This window comes from Labeo rohita, chromosome 22 (genome assembly GCF_022985175.1).
Source record: "Labeo rohita strain BAU-BD-2019 chromosome 22, IGBB_LRoh.1.0, whole genome shotgun sequence".
Lineage (NCBI taxonomy): Eukaryota > Metazoa > Chordata > Actinopteri > Cypriniformes > Cyprinidae > Labeo > Labeo rohita.
In genome coordinates this window covers 16,397,073-16,418,138 of record NC_066890.1, presented here as the reverse complement: position 1 = coordinate 16,418,138, position 21,066 = coordinate 16,397,073, and the positions used below count along the sequence as shown (strand labels likewise).

General features: G+C 39.4%; 1 protein-coding gene across 2 annotated transcripts in view; it reads right to left on the bottom strand.

Moving 5' to 3' along the window:
* LOC127153510 (metabotropic glutamate receptor 7) overlaps positions 1 to 21,066 on the bottom strand; it is a 252,815-nt gene that overhangs the window by 193,170 nt on the left and 38,579 nt on the right. For both annotated transcript variants that reach the window (XM_051094594.1, XM_051094593.1), the window contains exon 2: positions 2,429 to 2,645. In XM_051094594.1, the coding sequence (XP_050950551.1) occupies positions 2,429 to 2,645 (217 nt within the window). The remainder of the gene's footprint in view (positions 1 to 2,428; positions 2,646 to 21,066) is intronic.

The window sequence follows — 21,066 nt, the reverse complement described above, 5'->3', positions numbered from 1 at the left end:
CAACATACTGACCTCTGCGCCAAAGTCTCCTTGGAAAGCCTTAACACATATCATAAGAAGACTTTCCCTCTAGCATTCGAGGCACTTCACAGTCAAAATCCTGTGTTTTTTTAAATAATTACACAATACACTTAGCCAAAACATCACAACGTGCTTAATCTCTCCTCCAACTCAATTTCACAGGAAAATAAATGTATATGGGGTGTCGATTTCATATGAATTTCCACAACGTGAATTGTACTTGACATGCGGGGGAGGGAAATTATATATCTATATCAATCTTTCGACAAACGACTTAGGCGTAGCCTTAGCTCTGGTGTGAAGTGATGAACGCAGAAGCACAGTGGAAAGAGCAAACACACAAATAAGAAGTACAAAATGAGAATTTGTAATGAAAAATGTTGGAGGATTTTTGTATTAGCCAGAAGACTAGCATATTTTCACGGAAGCTTACGCTATGCCTATGTGCTATGGAAACGGAAGCTAGAGATTACGGTTTATAAAGCTTTAAATATTGATATTATTAATTACTCAAACGCATTAATTTGTTTCAGAAGGCCTTTATTAACCCCTGAAGCAGTGTGGAGTACTTTTTATGATGGATGGATGCACTTTTTTTGGGCTTCAAAATCTGAACACCCATTCACTGCCATTATAAAGCTAGAAAGAGACAGGGAATTTTTTTTTTTTTTTAATATAACGCTGATTATATTTGTCTGAAGTAAGAAAGTCATATATACATTGGATGCTTGAGGGTAAGTAAATCATGGGGTAAATTCTGACAGATTATTACGAATTTGCTCCCTTGTTGTAGTAAATTGTGGCCATATAGTATGATATCGTAAACTTGTTTTAATTAAATTAAAACAAAGGAACAAATTAGTATGTGGCCAGGGTTTATATATATATATACTTTTTATTTATTTTTTTTATTTTTTTTTTCTCTAAAGGATTTAGATTTTTAGAAAAAGGTAAGCATGAAGGTCCCATGAAGAACCCCACACCTAACCATCAGTGAGGCATAAGTATATTATACAAAAATGCATGAATAAACCATTCACCAAAACATTTGCCAAACCATAAAAGAGTTACAAATTGTGATGAGAATGTGTTGTGCTCTCTTAAAGTTAAAAAAAAAAAAAAAAGGCATCTATTTTCCTTCTTTAATGCAATTTCAGTAAAAAGAGGATATTAAATATATAAAAACTCATGCTGGGAAATGATTAATCGCAATTAATCACATCCAATATAAATGTTTTAATATATATTATTTAATATATATAAACAATTTCTTTAATATACATATAAAATATACACAGTACACACACATACATTATATAATATTATATATTATTTTGGATGTGATTAATTGCAATTAATCATTGCTCAGCACTAAAAAAATCTATGGTGGAATTTTTTTCCCCATCGAATAACAATGGAGTCCTTGAAAGACTATTTTCGAATAACTGAGAAATCAAGCTGATGAATCATTCATAACAAAATTAGAAATTTGTACATTATATATTGCATACGAAAATATAGCCAGTTTTCAGTTTTGTACAAATCGGTGTCTACATCATTTGGTAATATGTTTCAAAGAGCCGCTTCAATGTTTTCCATTTGATAAATCTTTAGGGTAACCAAGCTCATCATAAAACAAATCTCGGTACGCCGATTTTTTTAGTTGAAAAACTGCTTGTGCCATTTTAATTCAGTTTATTCCAGATCCTGCCAAACAGCCATGAGCGCAGGCTGATTATGTGAACCAGACCAACCGATTCATTAAAAAGCGCTAGACAACATTTTGTTTACAAATCGACCAACCCTACAGGCCTTCTCACACTATTCTTAAGGAGCATGAAACAATCATGAGGTTATTTCGTTGACATACCATAGGCCCCATTAAGCAGCCCCAATTACTCATCATGTCAGGTTACACCTTACCGTCTAATTTGTGCCCTAAAAGGTACAAGTCAAGTTCCAGTAATTGGCTTCACTCACTAATGAGGGAGACGCTTGGAATTAATCTTCTTTCCTTGGGGCACATCACACTTTGTTTTGCAAGACAAGCGTCTCAGAGACACAACATCCCCACCATTAACAGACAATTGTGTTGCTTACATATTCATTTATTTGAGAGGTGAACTTTTTGTTGCGGGAAACACTGCGGATTAATGTTTTTGAAGATGTCTCAGGCAATCAGCGTTGTATTGGAGAGATGAATGAGTAAAGCAATCCAAACATTTTTAGGTGAATAAGGCTCGTTTTGAAAATATAACCTGTAAACACTGACGAAACTGACAGGTTGTTATTAGGACAACCAAAATAAGTCTTAACAACATTTTTGTTTACTTATGCAGAGGCTGCTTTGAGTTTTTCCCTGACTTTATCTTCAAAGGCTTCTTGTTTATTGTTTTGTCTGACTCACCCGCTTCTCTGGAAAGCTGCATGAAGGCCTCCACTCCTTTCTCGCCGTAGCTTCCCTCCGAGGCCACCGTAGACACATAGTTCCACCCCATCAGTTTCACTATGTCCACCATGGCCTGCGCCTGGAAGGAGTCGGGAGGTACGACACGAGAGAAGAAATCGTACCGGCGGTCATCGCTCAGCTCTGGAGCGGTGGAGGCGTAGCTGATCTGCGGAATCTGAAACCAGACAAAAAGAAGGCGGTTAGATTCACTGTCGTTGCGGTTGCTAAACTGAGTTGGCCCAATTTTTATTTCCGTCAGCTCTTATAATGGAAAGTGATGGAGTGTTCCCTGCCGTGATTCAGTATTGAATGTCAATTACTCAAACTCTCATAGGCAATTGTATCTGCCGCCTGTCTCTTTGACGCAATCATAATATGAATGCAGGCCTACTGCGGGTTTTTGCAATGATGCTTGTATCAAATGAAAACATGGCTGCACTGACTTTAGATTGAATACTATTAAAATACAGTATCTAGATGTATTTTTTTGCAAAGTCACCCAGGGAACGACTATATGGTAAATCAAAAAGACCTATCTGTTGCAATTTGGCATATGCATAATACAAATTTGGTGTTTGGCACATATCAAAAAACAACCAGAAATAGACTTTCACATCACCCACCAGCTGTCGGTGCAAACTGCAGCGCCACATTTATCATCTTGGACAAGCTGCATAATATACTCATTGTTTTTTTTTTTAGTTATATAATGAAACAGCGAGTGCTGCGTTTAAGTCGTTCACCTCAGAAGAGGTCACGCTGAGAATATACACAAACAGTAAAACGGTCGCTTAACACCGTTTAGCATAAAATGGTCTTCTTCAACTCTGAAATCTGATGATTCAACCTCTTGAAAGATGATGAACTATCTCCTAGAACAAAGCTTGTTATGAAGTTATGAAAATGTCCTTGGCTGAGGCACCGGACCCCAGACAATCATCAATGACGGCCAACAGCGTTCAGGCTATTTTCCAGCGTGTTCAATAACCATTTGCTTTGAGTCAAATTTCAGCATTAAGGGGGACCTGAATATGTAAATGCCTTCACACAATTTCAGATAAGCTAATCTGCAGCAGTCCTCACTAGCAAGCTAACAATATCCTGCATTATCCGCCAAAGCCCAGGCATGTTTTCTATTTTCTGACAGATGCTTTGTCACATCTTCTGCGTTAGAAGTCTTGCACTCAAATTCTGAGCTATTCACAGTTATGCTATCAAGGCATGCAAAAGCACACTGTGCCCAGGCTTCATGTGACATTTTTCTCTGTTTACTCAATAAAGCAACCTTGAAATGACCCTCAAAAGGCTAGAGAACTAAAAGAAAATGATACGCTCTTTTCAAGCACATATCTGGGGGGAAAAACACATCAACATGCCAATACGGATGACTTCATAAGGAGAAGTCGATGGGACTGCAACTGATGGGTGAATTGAGAAAATAAACTGGCCATGAATAATGATTGCAGACCATGAAACTGTATTAAAAAGGCAACTATTTGGTTAAATCATACAAAAAGTGAGCTCCTAGTACACACAAACACCATCACAAAGGTCGACACTCCAGTAGGCGTCTAAGAAATTCCAACATATCCTTTTTAAACTTCAAAATGAGTTTGACTTAACTTGCGCTCAGGGTTTTCTTTGCAATTATCTTCATGCTTTTTCTCCATTTGACACAGGTCTGGGATTACTTGATCTTTGGCCAAGTCAGGCCAGATGAATTCTTCTCAAAGTTAATTCCTTTCTCTGAAGAGGGCTTCCTGCTCAACAGCGAGCAAACTTTAGCCAAACGCTGTTTTTTTTCAATTAGCCTTTTGATCTCGCTTGATTTAATGGTGAGCTAAGCTTTTCCATTAAATCATTTGGTAGGAAAATATATAAGGGACAGAAGCATGGGGGTGGGAGTACTGTGCTTTTGAAAGAAATAGGTGAATAAATACAAGTAACGATCACGTTGCAATGAAAATTGAAGCTCTTGTTACTGCATTGAAAGCTCTCTACTGTATTGAATGGTGTGTTGTCCTAAAACTCTTTTGCAAGCACGCAACTACATTGGCTCAAGCAGAGCAAATGCAACTTTTGGAAATCTCTGAAAGTTTTGGAAAGAAAAAGCAGAACAAAGCATATTTATGCACTGAATATTAAACTTTAATTATGTTATTGCAAAGAAGAAACAAAATGCAGCAGGGAATGGACAAAGAATTATGGGGAGGAAGAGGGAGGAGAGGAGGAATGGATGCTAATGTGATTAGGGGGTTTATAAGGGCCTTCTGAAGCGAACTGATGCGTTTTTGTAAAATATCCACTTCCGCTAACTGTCGTACGTGCACGTGGTGTTCCGGCAGATGACGTAGGCAACTGTGGTGACAAATGTGAAAGCACAGATGAGAGATCACAACAAAAAACTGATCATGAATTAGAAGTACAAAACGAAGATTTGTGAAGAAAAATGTCGGAGGATTTCAATATCCTAATAAACCAAATTAAGACTTATTTTCCTTTGCTGTAAACAAAATTTGGTTCTCACAGAACTAGCATATTCTCACTGGAGCTTACGCTACACCTACATCCTATGTCATCTGCTGGAACGCCACTCTCTCGTGAACATATAACATATAACATATAGCATATAACAGTAAGCGGAAGCTAACTTTATTAAACCCCCCGGAGACATGTGGAGTACTTTTTATGATGGACAGATGCACTTTATTGGACTTCAAAATCTCAACAGCCATTTAGTGCCATTATAAAGCTAAGAAGAGCCAGGACATTTTTTAATATAACTCTGATTATATTTGTCTGAAAGAAGAAAGTCATATACACCAATGGCTTGAGGGTGAGTAAATCAAGGGGTGATTTTTATTTTGGGTGAACTATCTGTTTAAAATACTGAAACATCCTCAAAACAATTTCATTTTACTTGAGAAGACTACATCAAATATTAAGACTTGTTTTCAGAGAATGTATATTTAATACAAGACCAGTTGGCAGTTTTTACAATCTCGGTTCTTATGAATTAGAAGCCGTGGAAGTAATGGAAAATTAAAAATGTAAAAGTTGTGGAAATGCATTAGTCAGAATATGCGGAGAAAGTATTACTTTCTGTCAGCCATGCTGAGAAACTACCTCATTTCATCAAACCGACACACAAACTTACCAAACAACTTAATTGTATTTTTCCTAAAGGTACAATAATGATACTATGCACAACCTTCAGTTTCCCCAGTGTTTTCATTCAGTTAATAATAAAGTTTCATAGTTAAAAAAGTATAAGTCAGTCAGAAAACTAATATTTATTTTAACAACTGTGTATTTGTTTGTTTTATGGAAGACATTTTTGCACTGCCATCACCAGCTGAAGCAATTACAGGTTGCCTCTTTCAGCTCAACTCAAGTCAAGGTAAGGACTCGTCATTCAAACCGTTCCAATTCAAAGATGGTTTCTTCCACCCGCAGCAAGCTTTGACTCTTCGCACCTTGAGGAGCCTGAAGGAACAGATCTCGTAGCCCCAAAACAGGGGCTATCAGAGATCGGCTTGAGGTGACGCCTAGAGCTTTCAAAAGCAACACCCTTCCTCGTTCCTCTTGTCTTGTCTTTCACACTCTCTCACAGACACACAAATAATATCAAGACCCTGGATCGTAGCCTTAGCCCTTGTAAGCTGTCAGCTGTGTATTTATGTGTCTGTGTGGATGACAGGAAGGGCCGTGATGAACATTGTTCGGCTTAGGGATGGCGCCCCATTATCGGACTCCATTATCTTGTCTATCAGGGTGACTGATCTGAAGGTGGCGGATACTGTGTCCACAGAATCCAGGGGCCTGTCTTGTGTCAAGTCAGGAGGTGTAAGAATAAGGTGTCCTGTCGGGCTATCCGTCAGGTGAAGGTGTCTTTTATTCAGCCACACAAACAGAGCCCGAAGAATCTTGTGGCATCTTGTGGCCTTCTCGTTCTGAAGTGATTACTGGTGTCACGGTAAAAATTGGTGCCTAAAGCCGGATTGCCAGTGTGACGATCAGATAATTTTGGGACTGAGAAACTTGGAGGCATGTTTAACTGATACATTTTGCTTCAACTGTCCCTCCCAAACGAGAAAAAAGACAGGACCAAGATTGCACATTCTGTTTACTCAATTTATGCCAAAGCAGGCTTGCATTTACAAAATCCATTTTGTTTCGAAGGCACTTGAGTCATATTATGGCACCTAAATAGCTTCATACCATCTTGCTCCTCACACTTTGTGCTTATCTTCCAGTGTAATTCTCCTTTCTGAATTATGATCAAACCCCTCTGAAAGTACTCAGTCCATAAATAAAGGTGCTGCGGTATCTGTGTTTGAAGAACCATATTGAGAGGAGCTTCTTCAAATAAATATCTGGACCAAGCCACCAGAAGCCAGGCAGCATAATTTTCTTTTCTTTTTTAATTTAGTATTGCTATCATTTTTATCTATAGCTTTCTTGCAAGCTAGTAAACATCTCTCCAGGGTTGTCACACATCCAAACACACATCCTCATAAGTCAACATTTGGCGTTCAAAACAACCTGAAGCGTTTTTTCCACCTGCCAGTGCTTAATGCGGTCATGACCCTGGAGTCCTCTGCCTCGGCCAAAGACAGATGAGTTTCAGGATAATAGATCTGCCTTATGACTGCTGGGGGTCATTTTTTGCATCCACTCGAAAGGTCAGGTGTGTTGACAGCACTCATAAAAAGAAACAGACGAGGTATTTGACAATGGACTGACCCGCCATTGATCGGCGGTGGAGTGCCTCTACCTGAGTGAAATGGAGAATCACCACGGACCGAGGCTACAGCGTTGGACGCGTGACATGGTGGATGACATTTGCAGTGACATTTTCTCCACCTCTATTTTCCACCCAACACAAGCAGAACTGGTGACATTAACTTTTATGGTGGTTGAGAACTTATAGAAGTAGCACCATTGGAAAGGTGAAATTGTAACTGGATAGAGATTGTAGATTCTGGCTTTCTTCCGTTGAACATGAAAGGAGAAGTTTTGACAAATGGTCACGTTACTCTTTTCCATTCAACAAAAGGACAGAAAGTTCCCATAAGGCAAAAGAAAAAAAAAAAGCCCACCATAAAACTAAATGTCAACTTGTGCACAATATTTCAAGTTTTCTGAAGCTTTATGTGAGGACCACACCAGAATTTGAGCCATAAATTACTGGTAAATTGTACACAAACCAACACTGAATGGGAACGAAATTGAAAGTGCAAATCAAATTCATATTGACGACTTTTATGGAGCTTCTTTGTCCTTTTTGGAACTTACAGCTTGACATGAGATATACTTTCACTGTATGGAAAAGGGTAGCATGAACATTCTTCAGAACTTTTGTTTTATGTTCAGCAGAATAATTTACACTGATTAGAATGACATGAGGTTGAATAGACAATCCCAATTTGGCTTCCCAATCCCAATCCCAAGTCATGGCTTAGCGGTTAGAGCAGGGGTGGGGAACGTTGATCCTCGAGGGCCGATGTCCCTGCAGAGTTTAGCTCCAACCCCAATCAAACACACCTGAACAAGCTAATCAAGGTCTTCAGGACACAGGCTGGTATTTTTTTTCCAGGGTTGGAGCTAAACTCTGCAGGGACACCGGCCCTCCAGGATCAAGGTTCCCCACCCCTGCGTTACAGAGTCCGACTTGTAACCCAAAGGTTGCGGATTCAAGTCTCGGTACCATTAGGGATTGTAGGTGGGGGGAAGTGTGCTCTTTTCCAGCCTTAATACCACGACTGATCTGAAACCCTTGAGTAGGGGTGCCCAAACTCTGTCCTGGAGGGTCAGTGTCCTGAAGAGTTTAGCTCCAACCACAATTAAACACACCTGAATCAGCCAATCAAGCTCTTACTCTTACAAGAAACTTCCCGGCAGGTGTACTGCAGGACACAGGCCCTCCAGGACCGAGTTTGGGCAGCCCTGCCCTTGAGCAAGGCAATGCTACAGGAAAGCACTTTCTTAAATGCCCATTTTCCGCTTCTGGCAACACAATGGCATTGATTGCCCTGATAGTGTTTGTTTTCATCACATTGCACGTTGTTGACTGTGCCATTAACACTGAACTATCACCTGAAGTAATTATACCATAAACCACCTACTTCAATAGACTTCACACAAGGAATCCACCAACTGGCCTGATGCCGAAAAACAGACCTCACCAAAAGCCAGGGATTACCTGTATACGCCTGAACTTTAATTGCAGGGCTCTGCATTCCCAAGCCAGCTCAACCCTTGACCCTTAATTAGAAGGACTAGATAAATCACAGAGAAACGCTTCGGCTTCTAAAGGCTGGGGGAAGAGAACAGCCTTGACCGTCATGTACCGCAGCTGTGCCTCATGACTCAGGTCTCTGACAAATGTACGTCAACAAATCTCGGATTAAAACAATGAATGTAACTACCAAGCCACATGCTGGCATCTCTAATGTTCTAATATGTGACACAAGGACCCCGAATGAGTCAAGCTGGGGAAATCAAATTAATATGCTGTGAGTGCCGTTGATGCGAAGTTCATTTGCCTGGTTCTTAGCGGCAGCGGATTTTAATCACTCTGACCCGCTGCATGGAGGTGCAGCAAATCACTGATTTCATTACAAGTGCCCATTCTTCCACGCCTGCTGCTGATTGTCGACTGAAAGAATAGCGGCACGGTTTCAATTCCTCGACACGTTTTAACGGCGTGGACAATGGCGCATGGCATTCCCTGGGGTGAAGTAGAGGAGAGCGAAACATCATAATGTCAATAATCACTACAGTGAAAATAATTTAGCTAAAGAATGCTTAGAGCAGGCATTCAGTCGGCGCTCCGGAGGACCTAAAGAATTTATTTTCCCGCCTTTGTTAATGTTAACGCTGTCGCACTAACTCTCTTACAGGGAGTTAATCCTACCAAGCGCACTCAAATGGCATAATTCATCACATGTGAGTGTACTGTCATGGAGTAGATTATTTCTGTTTAATCAGGTGGTTTAAATTGTCTGTTCAAAATGTCTCGGGAAACCAGCGAACAGATCCGCAAGTAAATTTGGAGAAAACCGCCATTGTTTAACAGCATCCTAAAGAATAATCCTTTGTCTCACCAACAGAATGACTAAAAGATTCTCTCGTAATAAGGAGTCCATTGTGGATGTGGATATCGAACGGTGCCGCAGGGGAAAAGCTTAACAATTAGGTCAACAAGAAAGGTATGAATCTTCGCCTAATTAAAGGCTGCAGTACAATAGGCTACAACAATGCTACTGTATGTATTTTGTCAAGTAAGCAATGCGCTTTAAGATAAGTTAACTGTTTTGCTAACTTCCACACAACTTAGCCTCTTTTACAAAAAAATCCAATATCAGCAAAACCCGAACGCTCCAAATGACTGACGCCTCAAAGTTCTCTGATTGGCTAAACAATAGCACCTATAGAACAGACTCAATTTTGCTGCGTACAGAGTTTCGGGTTGTCACTGAAGTGTTGTGGTTTCTTAGAACAACTATTTGTCCGATAGCAGAAACATTTTATGCAAGCTACTCAAAAATAAAGGCCAGAATACTTTATGCTTCTCTTTTCATTAAAGCATATTTACAAAGCTCAGGTTTCTTTATTTCATTCTTTTTAAAGTAAGGATAATATACTGGTTATGTAGTTATATACTGGATACTTCTAACTGCAGAAGCACGTTCTTGCATTATGTGACAACTGGATCACGAAAAGCCTCCGGCCTGACTAGCCTACAAAACCTCAAACAACCGTTCACTCTCAAACATCAAAGATTCCCACTGCTAGAAACCAAAACCACATAAACTGAGCAAACTCCACACACCATATCCTAATACCACTGCTGAGCCCTGCACAAACACGCTCAGATCCTCCTGCACGAGGAGAAAACTATATTTCCCTCTAAAACATTGTTTACTAGCTCACAGCATTTGTTTACAGCAAGCTGATACAATTTTCACAGTATATCCTGGTATTAATTATGGATTTATTTTTCAATTAGGAAACATGATTAGTCACAGTTCATTGACACTTCAGCAAAACTGAGGATAAACTGCTCATGGAAGGTACAAATTATAAAATCTTTTTTGGCACAACAGCAAATTGCATTTTCTTTACTTTTCTAATGTAAAAGTAGACTATGTTAATACTTTCTATCCGTAAAAACAGAAAAGTCCTGTATTTGGAAGCTAGCCAATTATAACAGAGGTCTTAAAGATATTAATTACACAATTTTTACTCCAGAAATGAGATACTCAGATACTTAAGCACTTCATTCTTTTCAGGAATAAAAGGATTTTGGTAGTGTTGGGCCCATGTTTAACTTGTCGAGTCCTAGTTTTTAACCGACTGAGTTTGAGTACCAACTGTACTCTGAAAAATCCAAAATGTCCGAGTCCGAGTATGTCCGAGTCCAAGTTCATTCAAAATTGCAGTCTGAGGCCAAGTCCAGGTACTCTTTTTTAATACCACATGGATTTTTGTTAAAAAAATAGTAAGATACAAAGTTTTTTACCCACTGTTCTGTTGCTGAAGTACAGCCTCAAACTTTAAGCTTTGACATTTCCAGAAGAAACCGCCTCAAGCACTGCAGCTTCCGGTGTAGACGCACAGCAAGTGTCAGGGACAGAGAGTAGGAAACGGCCATGAAAAACAAAGTTCTAACTTAAGCCATTTTACAAAACTGTATACTGCAACCCATTTAATAATATTTATGTAGGAAAACGTTTGACATGCAATGAGCTTTATGTTGTGTCCATGTTTGGAGTTATTATAGTTATTTTGTACCGAATTTATGCATCCAGGCGCTGTAATAGTAATTGGCACCAAGTGGAGTATCTAAATCCCAAAGCTTTTAAAAACAGCACCACCATTACAAACAACAGTGAATACGGCTTAAAATATCTCTTGCCGACTTCTTCAAATTGAGATCCTGCTCTATTTTGCAGGTAAGAATGGCTTACTCTGTATTTTATTGGCTTGGGATTTCAGGACCATGCAAATGACTATATTTCTAGTTAGTTCACTTTGTTCCTTATTTCGCAGTTTGTGAACCAGGAATGCAGCGTGGCTTAAAATAAGTCGCCCATCCCGTCCCCAACGTACACGTTCGCACACACACACACATGCTTCAACTACAAAGACCCTGAACACTCAAAGCACCAGACCCACAAACATCAATGCTGCAGTTGTTTGTGTAGAGAGGTCTAAAGGCTTTTGGGATCCCATAAGTATATCTGCAAAACTCTTCCATTTTGTTGAGTAGATCACAAAAGCCGATGCTGTCGAATTGCAGTAAGTGCAGCCATTAGTTACTGTGTTATTATTCTTGTAAAATGCGCCAACTTAAGGAATTACACAGGGTTACTTTGATTGCCCACTTACAGGAAGTCCTACATGCAACATTCCCTGTTTAATTTCTCATAGGCCGTCCTTAGCGCCCAAATCACATCTGAATGCAGTGCAGTCCGTTGCTTCAAACAGAATCCTTGACTCTTTCATCTTGCGTGTGCTGCAATGATACCCTGCAGAGGCCTGCAAACAAATGAGCCTCAAGCTGCAGTTCTGGGCTGATAGTAGATGCCACACAATATCCACCAAAGTACATTTTGTTGTAATTAATTTGGGACAGAGAAGTGTGCCATTGAAATGGAGCGTCATTCCCTGGGGTAGAGGGACTGTGGAATTGGGGAAAGGCTGATGTGTCCGTCTTTACCCTTTTGAGTGAAAAGAAAAATGGGCTTGTGAGGCCAGCGACTGCAATACCCGAGCCTCATCTGGCGAACGTCGATGAAGCTAAACCTTTTACCCACAGGACAACTATGTAATTGGATCACAAGGTAGGTTCTACTGTCATATTATAGTAAGATTAAAACTTGTCAACACCTCTTCAAGACAGAAGTAAACCTTGCATATATATAGTATGTATAGTATGCAGTATGTTTATAGTCTAATATAGATAAACATACAATGTTGTCATTAAGGCACTTTACACAGAATTACAGATATGTTTGCCCTGTTTCTTCACATTTATGTCAAGATATACTGTGCAGTGACTGTAATCTAGCACTGCTAAATTAAAAGTCTGAATCTGATGGAGGGCAAAACTTTGATAACAGACAGGCTGTTTCTCTCTGAGAGGGACACATTTCCATTGCCAGTGGAGAGAGAGACAGCTGGTCCTGTCACTGAGCCCGGCCATCCTGCAGTAGGTGGTAAAACTCTGGAGAGGGATATCTTTTCCAGCTCACGCTAATTACTGAGCCCGCATGCTCTCATCGGACTGTGAATGACATTGATGTAGAAGACATTTAGTTTTATTTCAATTTAATGTCCTGTTTGTGAATTTAAATACACATGAAGTGGGTAAAATTGTTTATTTCAGATTTATTTTTCCAGATTATTGTGAGTAGTAGCCTAGATCTCACAGGCAGTCCTACTGCTAATTACGACAATATTATAAAGATGAAAATGTGAAATAATTTTAAGGTTGAATCACACAAAGCCTATCAAGAACAGCTCTGTATTTGATCATAAAAATATAAATTATTAAATAAAGGAAATTACATATTGCAGAATGCAGAATGATTTTGAAATATATATTTAAAATATCTGATGCAAAATGTGACCGTTTATTTATTTATTTAGTTAGTTAAAAAATTGCTAATATGAGGGTAGTGGACTACTATTAGTATTGGTACTGTTTTGGTACCAGTACAGTAGTAAAAGATTACTACCAGTAGAGTACTAATTTCTTATAATGTTATAGGACTGATACAAGTATAGTAGTATAACACAAGTATTATTACATTGCTAGCATTATATTATAGTAGAAATATCAGTATAGAGATATAGCACTAGTCTACAGTACAGTACTAGTATCAGTATTTTATTCTAGCCCTAGCATTAGTGCAGTATTAGAAATAGCTCACTTTAACACACTACTATTAGTACAGTGCTAGTATACTAGTATAGCACACACATTATGACTCTACTAGCATTACTATAGTAGAAGTACTAGTACAGAACTAGTCTTCGTACCTATATTAAACTAGCACTAGAATTAGTAACTAATAACTAATACTGGTATCAGTATAGTTGTCTAGCACTAATGAGTACAGTGCTAATAGTTGAAGTATTAGTGCAGTGATCCAGCACTTGTATTAGTACAATACAAGTACGATAGCAGTACACCACTTGTACTATTGCCCTACTAGTATTAGCATAGTAGAAGTGATCAATATAGTGATCTAGCAATAGTATTAGTACAGTACTTGTTTTAGTATAGTGCACCAATATTAGTACGACAATACAAGCATTATTATAGTGGTTTAAAACTAATATCAGCATGGTACAAATATAGTTGCGCAGCATTTATTTATAACTATTATTGCCTTAATAAGAATTAATATAGTACAAGTATAACTATAATGATTCAGCACAAGTATTAATTTTAGTTTACTATCCTAGCACTAGCATTAGTAGGTTATTGTCTAGCATTAATATTAGCACAGTGGTAGAATACTGTAAGTATAGTCTTACATCATTAGTATTGGTTTATTATTCTAATAAAGCACAGTACTAGTACCAGTATAGTTGTCTAGCATTACTACTAGTACAGTGCTAGTGTCAGTATATTATTCTAGCACTAGAACTAGTGCAGTACTAGTATCAGCATAATTGCCTAGCACCAATATTAGTACAGTGCTAGTGTCAGTATATTATTCTAGCACTAGAACTAGTGCAGTACTAGTATCAGCATAATTGCCTAGCACCAATATTAGTACAGCGCTAGTGTCAGTATATTATTCTAGCACTAGTATTAGTGCAGTACTAGTACCAGTATAGTTGTTTATCACTAATATTAGTGCTTCAAAATTCACAGCATGAACTTGTACAGACCTGGACAGGTTTTCAGTGAGATTAAACTTTATCTGCTTATTCTAATAAAAGAACTCAGCATTGTTTCCAAAGCAACTCAGCTATGATAACGCTCGGCTAACCAGTGCCAGATGATTCCGGAACCTCCTGCCAACAGCCACATGACACATTCAGTGGTCGTTAGCCAGAGACTGCTGAGATGCCTGCCTGTATTAGTATTCACCAGACACACACTACTAACTCAAGCTAGCCGTGCAAAAACCTCCAAAACTGCATTTTTTCTCTGTAGAGCACACTCTGGAACCAAAACCTCACACCTCAAATGTGTGACATGATGGAGAGATATACAGAGAAAAGGAGTGGCACTATGAGACAGCGAGGAATGAGAAGGACAGACTTCCTGCCAGGAATTCTTCTGCCATCACTGAACCATGAGAAGCTCAGGATGCTGTCAAGACTGACCACTGAGAACAAACTGAAGTCATAGCAGTGTATTTTAAGACAAACACGGCACGCCATCACACTCCAAAATGAAAATCTGTTTCATCAGTAAGCAACAAACAAAATGGAGTGCACCTGTACACGAAGATAAATAGTCTGTTTCATCATTTATCCTGCATTGGGGAATTAACAATAGATCAGCACAGTGATATAACAACAGCCTCTGTATAATACTAGCATCACAAAAAAAGCATAGAAAAAGCAAAATTCCTATTGTGTGACTATGCTGAATTTCTTTCAACCACAATTTAGTCAATCTCTCGTCCTGTCATTCCAATTCAGCATCCTGTAGGCTATGGCCAATTTGATTCAAATCCACACTCATAAATCCAAAACGAGCCAATTCTTCAATTCTTAGTGTCAGTATCATTATATAGCAGTATTACTGAAGTCTGAATGTACCTTGGGCGATTCTGATTTTGAAGTCAGTTAGCATGAAATTGTATGGGCCTATAAACCACCTTTTTTACCTAAGGATATGACTGCATTATACAGCACAGACGTAAAGCCCTAATGATATCCACATAAACTGCCATTGCATTATATGCAACATAATCTGATTCTGCATTTTCTTGAATTTTGTACCCAGAAGCGCTGCTTATTCAGTCTGTAGCCGGTTTTATTGTTTTTGACCCTCCCTGTCAATCCACTGCACCAAAATGAGGTTGAAAATATAAATAAACAGCTGAATAATGCACGCTATGAACATTATCTGCATCTGTTGATTCCATCTGAAGGCACGAATGGCAGCAACCCTGGCAAGACCGACACGTTATTGATGACATGATATGATTTCATAATAGCGCTGCAGTTAGGAGATCATCACCGCCTGCACTCCCTCGAAATTGTGTTGCACGGAAAAAGATAAGACAAACAAACACAATCCCTTCCCAAAAGACCCTGAGGGGAACATTAGGGCTACGAGGCACAGCGATGTACGAGTTACCGACATGCTGGATTCAGTTTATCCACATAGTCCTGTAGTTTCAACCTTAGAGTCATTGTAGTAACTTGGAATTACGTGTGTTGCAATGTTGTTGTGCAGCAAGGCGCATCTAGATTGAGTAAATGGACTGTAGTGTTTGGGTCGTTACGGTGTATTACACAAATTTGGAGCGTTTGATCTACTCACTTGCAGTTCTCAAAGGTTAAATACTCAACAAACCACCTTTTTAACCTCATGTTTGAGTTTTGCACCTTACACCATCTGGTAAATGTGACTCCTGTAAACTTTTATTAAACCTATTTCCGACTGAACTGCTACAATTTTAATAGTATAACATGCTACACTGACATTAATAATACATTTCAACCTGGCACAACCATTGTGACTGACTGAACCCACCTTGGATCCCTGAAGTCATTATAGTAAGTGAAGTGAAGTAATTCTGGCAGCGATTCACACATAGATACCCATTCCACAGCCTCAAAGGCTTATTCAGCTTCAGCAGGAGTGGCAAAATATCTGCCAGATGCTTTTCTTTAGCCTGCTGAGCTGAGTGAAACTATTCAGACTTGGCAACATGTTGTAGCAAAGTATTAATGTTGTATATCTGGATGTTTAGTTCTCTTTATCAATTTATTCTTTTTGTTTTATACCAGACTATACTATCCGCATTTGTTTGACACATTTTGAACAATAAAATGCTCAAACTGGAAGACATTACAAAAATGCCTTTTCTTTTAACGTTACTGGCTGTCTTCTAAAACTAGCTTAAAAAAAACAGAGGTTATACCATGGTGTATCATTGGTTAAGTGACTAAATCAATCTGTATGTATAAGTCATTGCCGATAATAGCACTTTGTAATTCTGGTGGCTGGGGGCTAGGTCCTGGATGCCAGGTCACTGGCTGAGAAGAGAACATGCTCTGACCCCCAGGGGGTGAAGTCGCCATCTGTGTAGCCGTCATTAAACTAATGAACCATGCTCCACAAACAAGAGAGCTAACAGAGAAACGCTAAGCAGAAGATAAGTGACGTTAGCCTCTTTTTTTAGCTTGTGGTGATTAACAATCCATTTGTTCGCCCCTCGTGTGTATCAGTCAGACAGTTTGTACTTATACGTTCAATTTGTCAACGATCGCAGCACTCTGTTTTTGGCTCCAGCTTGTTTGTACTACTACTAAGTAGCATCAGTTACAAGATAGCATTAGGATTCTGCCTGAAGTGGTCGTATTAATGGCTTACATAAGTGCATGATTAGGTGGAGCAAGATACTCTTGGCCCCTTGGGGTCGGGGGAGGTCCCTTTGATTTGGCTTTTGCCACCACGTCTGGCAATCCGAAAAGCGAGGACTCGTGCATTTGATCTAGCAAGAGGACAGCCAATAAATTTCACAAGGGCTGGATATTGGACTCTTGATGTGGTGAATAAGTAGGGCCTCATCTGAATGTAAATGTGCCTCTGAAATGCCATTTCGTGGGACTGGGGGAGCTGTGTAGGATTGATGTAGAATTCCAGCACTGCCAGTAATACTGAGGAAAATAAATGAAAAAATGGCTAGGATAACGTCAACGGGTGTAATAAACTAACCTCCTCCAACCTGGTGATTACAGTCATCTGAGAATGTATAAAAAACATGGTTTTCAATTGGTTTTGAGTATGGGTTCTTGCAGATCAGGATACATGGCAAAGTCTTTTCATGTTAGCATGCTAGACTGGCTTTCGCAAAATAGTTTGAGACACAACCTTTGAGGTCAACAACAAAAGCTAGGAGAAGTGGTTGCTTAAGATAATACGCCTTCTTGTTTTACTATCCCAATCCTGCTTCTTTAGTTTCAGGATTACTAGACTTCCAGCCTGTTATTTTGAAGACCCTGATTACCTGGTTCAGTAGAGTTTAATTGGATTCAGAACTAAACTGCAGAAAAGTGGACCTTTAGGAGCACAAGACTGAACAACACTGTGCTATCCTAACTATACACCAATCTCCTGCTCCTTTAGATTTACCTATCTGGTTTATGCTGGTCCTTTGCTGGTTCATGCTGGTCCTTGACCAGCAACATGACCAGCATAAACCAGCAAAGGACCAGCAAAAACCAGCTAAGGACCATCTTAAACCAGCATCAAAACATACCTAGCCAGCATCCCAGCATCAAAATATACCTACCAGCATATGCTGTTTTTTTCACCAGGGTACAAATAGGTGTGTTGGAGCACAGCTGGAACTGAACTCTACAGAAAAATAGACCTTTAAGAACAGGATTGGGCACCCCTGCTACACATGATTATATTGTGTGGAACACTAATAATTAACATTTAGCTTTGTTTCAGCCCTGCTGTCCTGAACCGTATAGGTCACAACCCACCAGTTGAGAAGTACTTAAAAAACACTGCACATTTTTCTCTACTTTTCCCTGTTTAGATGTCTTACGACCAAGCATTGAATCTTCTGCTTGGATCTCAGTGGGGATATTTAGTGTTAAATGAGGCTAACCCAAAAACTTCCTTAACATTTCTAGTGTTCGTGAAACATTAATTAGCTAGTTCAGGTGTGTTTAATAAGGGCTAAAGCTAAAGCAGAGGTCACCAAATTCAGTCCTGGAGGGTCGGTGCCTGGAAGTTTACCTAGTAAGACCTTGATTATCTGGTTCAGGTGTGTTTGATTAGAGCTGGATCTAAACTCTCTAGGAAACTGGCCCTCTAGAACCGATTTTGGTGACCCCTGAGCTAAATTCTGTTGGAAAGTGGACCTCCAGATGTAGGACTGGACACCCCTGGACAAAGCAGTTCAAAAATCTTAGATCCCTTACATTTAAAACTTCACATCAAAATTCTATGGTATTGCTACACAGCTGCTAAGGCAGGGGTATCCAATCTTGAGTTTTTTTTTTTTTTTTTTTTTTTTTTTTTTTAACTCCATCCAGTTCCAAACTGGAATTTTTCTAGATTGGCCCTGTTTCAAATGCCAGGCTTTATGGGCACTTGTGGTCTTGTGGACTTACAATGGCTGCTCATGTACACAAAGTTCTAGAGATCCCTCCAATTAGACATGCCTGAACCAGCTAATTAAGCTCTTACTAGACATACTAGAAACTTCAGACAAGTTGGAGCTATACCCAGCGGGACACTGGCCCTCCAAGATTAAGTTTGGAAATCCCTGCTCTAGATAATATCCTACTGGTCAAAGAAAGTCTCCATGGCAAGGCACTCCAAGCTCGGTCCTAAGTGCCGGTGTCCTGCAGAGTTTAGTTCCAACTTGCCTCAACACACCTGCCTGGAAGACTTTGATTAGCTGGTTCAGGTGTGTTTAATTAGGGTTGGAGCTAAACTCTGCACGACAGAGTTGACCCCTGCTCTATGGGCCCGTCCACACAAAGCCATAGCTTTCCCTATCCAATCTTTTTCCTCGTTCTAAAAAAAAAAATCGAATAAACACGGCGTCGTTTTAAGAAATATCTGCATACACATGAAGCCACTGAAACTGACTCAACGTATATAGTATACATGCCAGACCAGTATGTGGCACTATAATTCTGCCACACTAAAAACGGAGAAGAAGACTTGGGGCACACAAATAAAATTTGCGCACGCTATACAAACCCAATACAACAAGACGAAGATGTTGTTCATGTTGTTGTTGCTGTTATATGATGCAGCGGTGTCTAACTAGGGTCGAGACGTGGGGTGATGACATAATCGTTTCACAAAATGTACAGACTGGCTGTACACACGAAAATGGTGAAATAGTGTCGTTTTCAGATTTATCCATTCTGAGACCTGGTTTAAAAAAAAAAAATAGCTGTTTCAGGCTTCCAAGACGCAGAAAAAAATGCAGATACTATACAAACAATTTTTTTTTTTTTAATATATATAGCTAAACACGTTTCTGTGTGGATGGGGCCTAAAACTGGGTTCCCATTACAGAGTTGCACAAAACTTTTGCAATATTTTATAAATGTGGATAAAAAACGTATTGTGAACTGACAGCATTTTCATTAACCGATGTTCCGACTAAAATGTAATGTACGTTAAGTCATGACGATGGATGTTTTTATGTATATAGGGTATACATAGCCATTATTTTTAATTGAAGGAGACGTATGTATGTATCTTTAGTGAAGCAGCACAGAGAGTCGGATCTGGGATGTTTTTGAAACATACCACGGTACAGCTGGTATAAACACAAGCATTGACTAGAGTGGCCGCGATCGGCATCATGTGTCATGTGACTTTAACGAATGCCAGGTGACCTGAAAATGTGAAAAAAAAAGTTACAATTGCAATTTTGCCATATTTTCCTTTTTTGAATTACCTGAAAACACACCTCATGTGAGTGTAAAACTTTTTTTGGGAGATTTTATGAAATGTATGTTTCCATTAGGCGTATTTTTGATTTGCAGTGTCAATTTGAAGGGTAATATAAATGTAGCTTATGATATTTTGGTCTTTAGGCTTCCTCATTTCCCCCATTTAGCATAAGTCAGGGATGGGAACTTCAGTCCCGGTGGGCCACTATCCTGCAGAGTTTAGCTCCAACCCTAATCAAACACACTGAAAACCAGCTAATCAATGCCTTCAATTATACTAGAAAGCTACAGGCAGGTGTGTTTGATTAGGGTTTGAGCTAAACTCTGCAGGATAGTGGCCCTCCAAGACTAAAACCTCCCAGCCCTGGCGTAAGTCAACGGGAATTCTTCCGTCTATATTATCATCCACCATCTTCCTGTAAAACACAGGTGTCCAATCCTGCAGAGTTTACCTCCAACCCCAATTAAGCACACCTGAACCAAATAATCAAGCTCTGCAGACTCACTTTGGAGCAAGCTGATGCTAAACTCTGCAGGACATTGGCCCTCGAGGAGCAGGATTGAACACCCCTGCTGTAGAGTTGAAGAGTTTCAAACAGCGCTCAGATCTCTCAAGATACAAAAATCTGTTTTCGTAAACACACACGTCTCATTTAATGATCAGAGCTATACATTTTTACAGCTGAAATCCTTACTGTATGTCAGCTGACTCGAATGGATTTGTGTCCATCTTGGTGTCTTTTCATTTTAGAAGAAACGTCTGAAACAAAGTCTCCTGACATATAAAAGAGCAACTTTTATGAACAACGAAATATCCCTCTGGCACTGTCTAAGCCAGTGCAGCAACAAAATAATGTTTCTCATGAGACAGGATTACAAACAAAGTTGACCACTGTTATTTTTCACTTTTACAGTACATTCACTCCTAATAAAGACACTACTGCTGTCCTTCA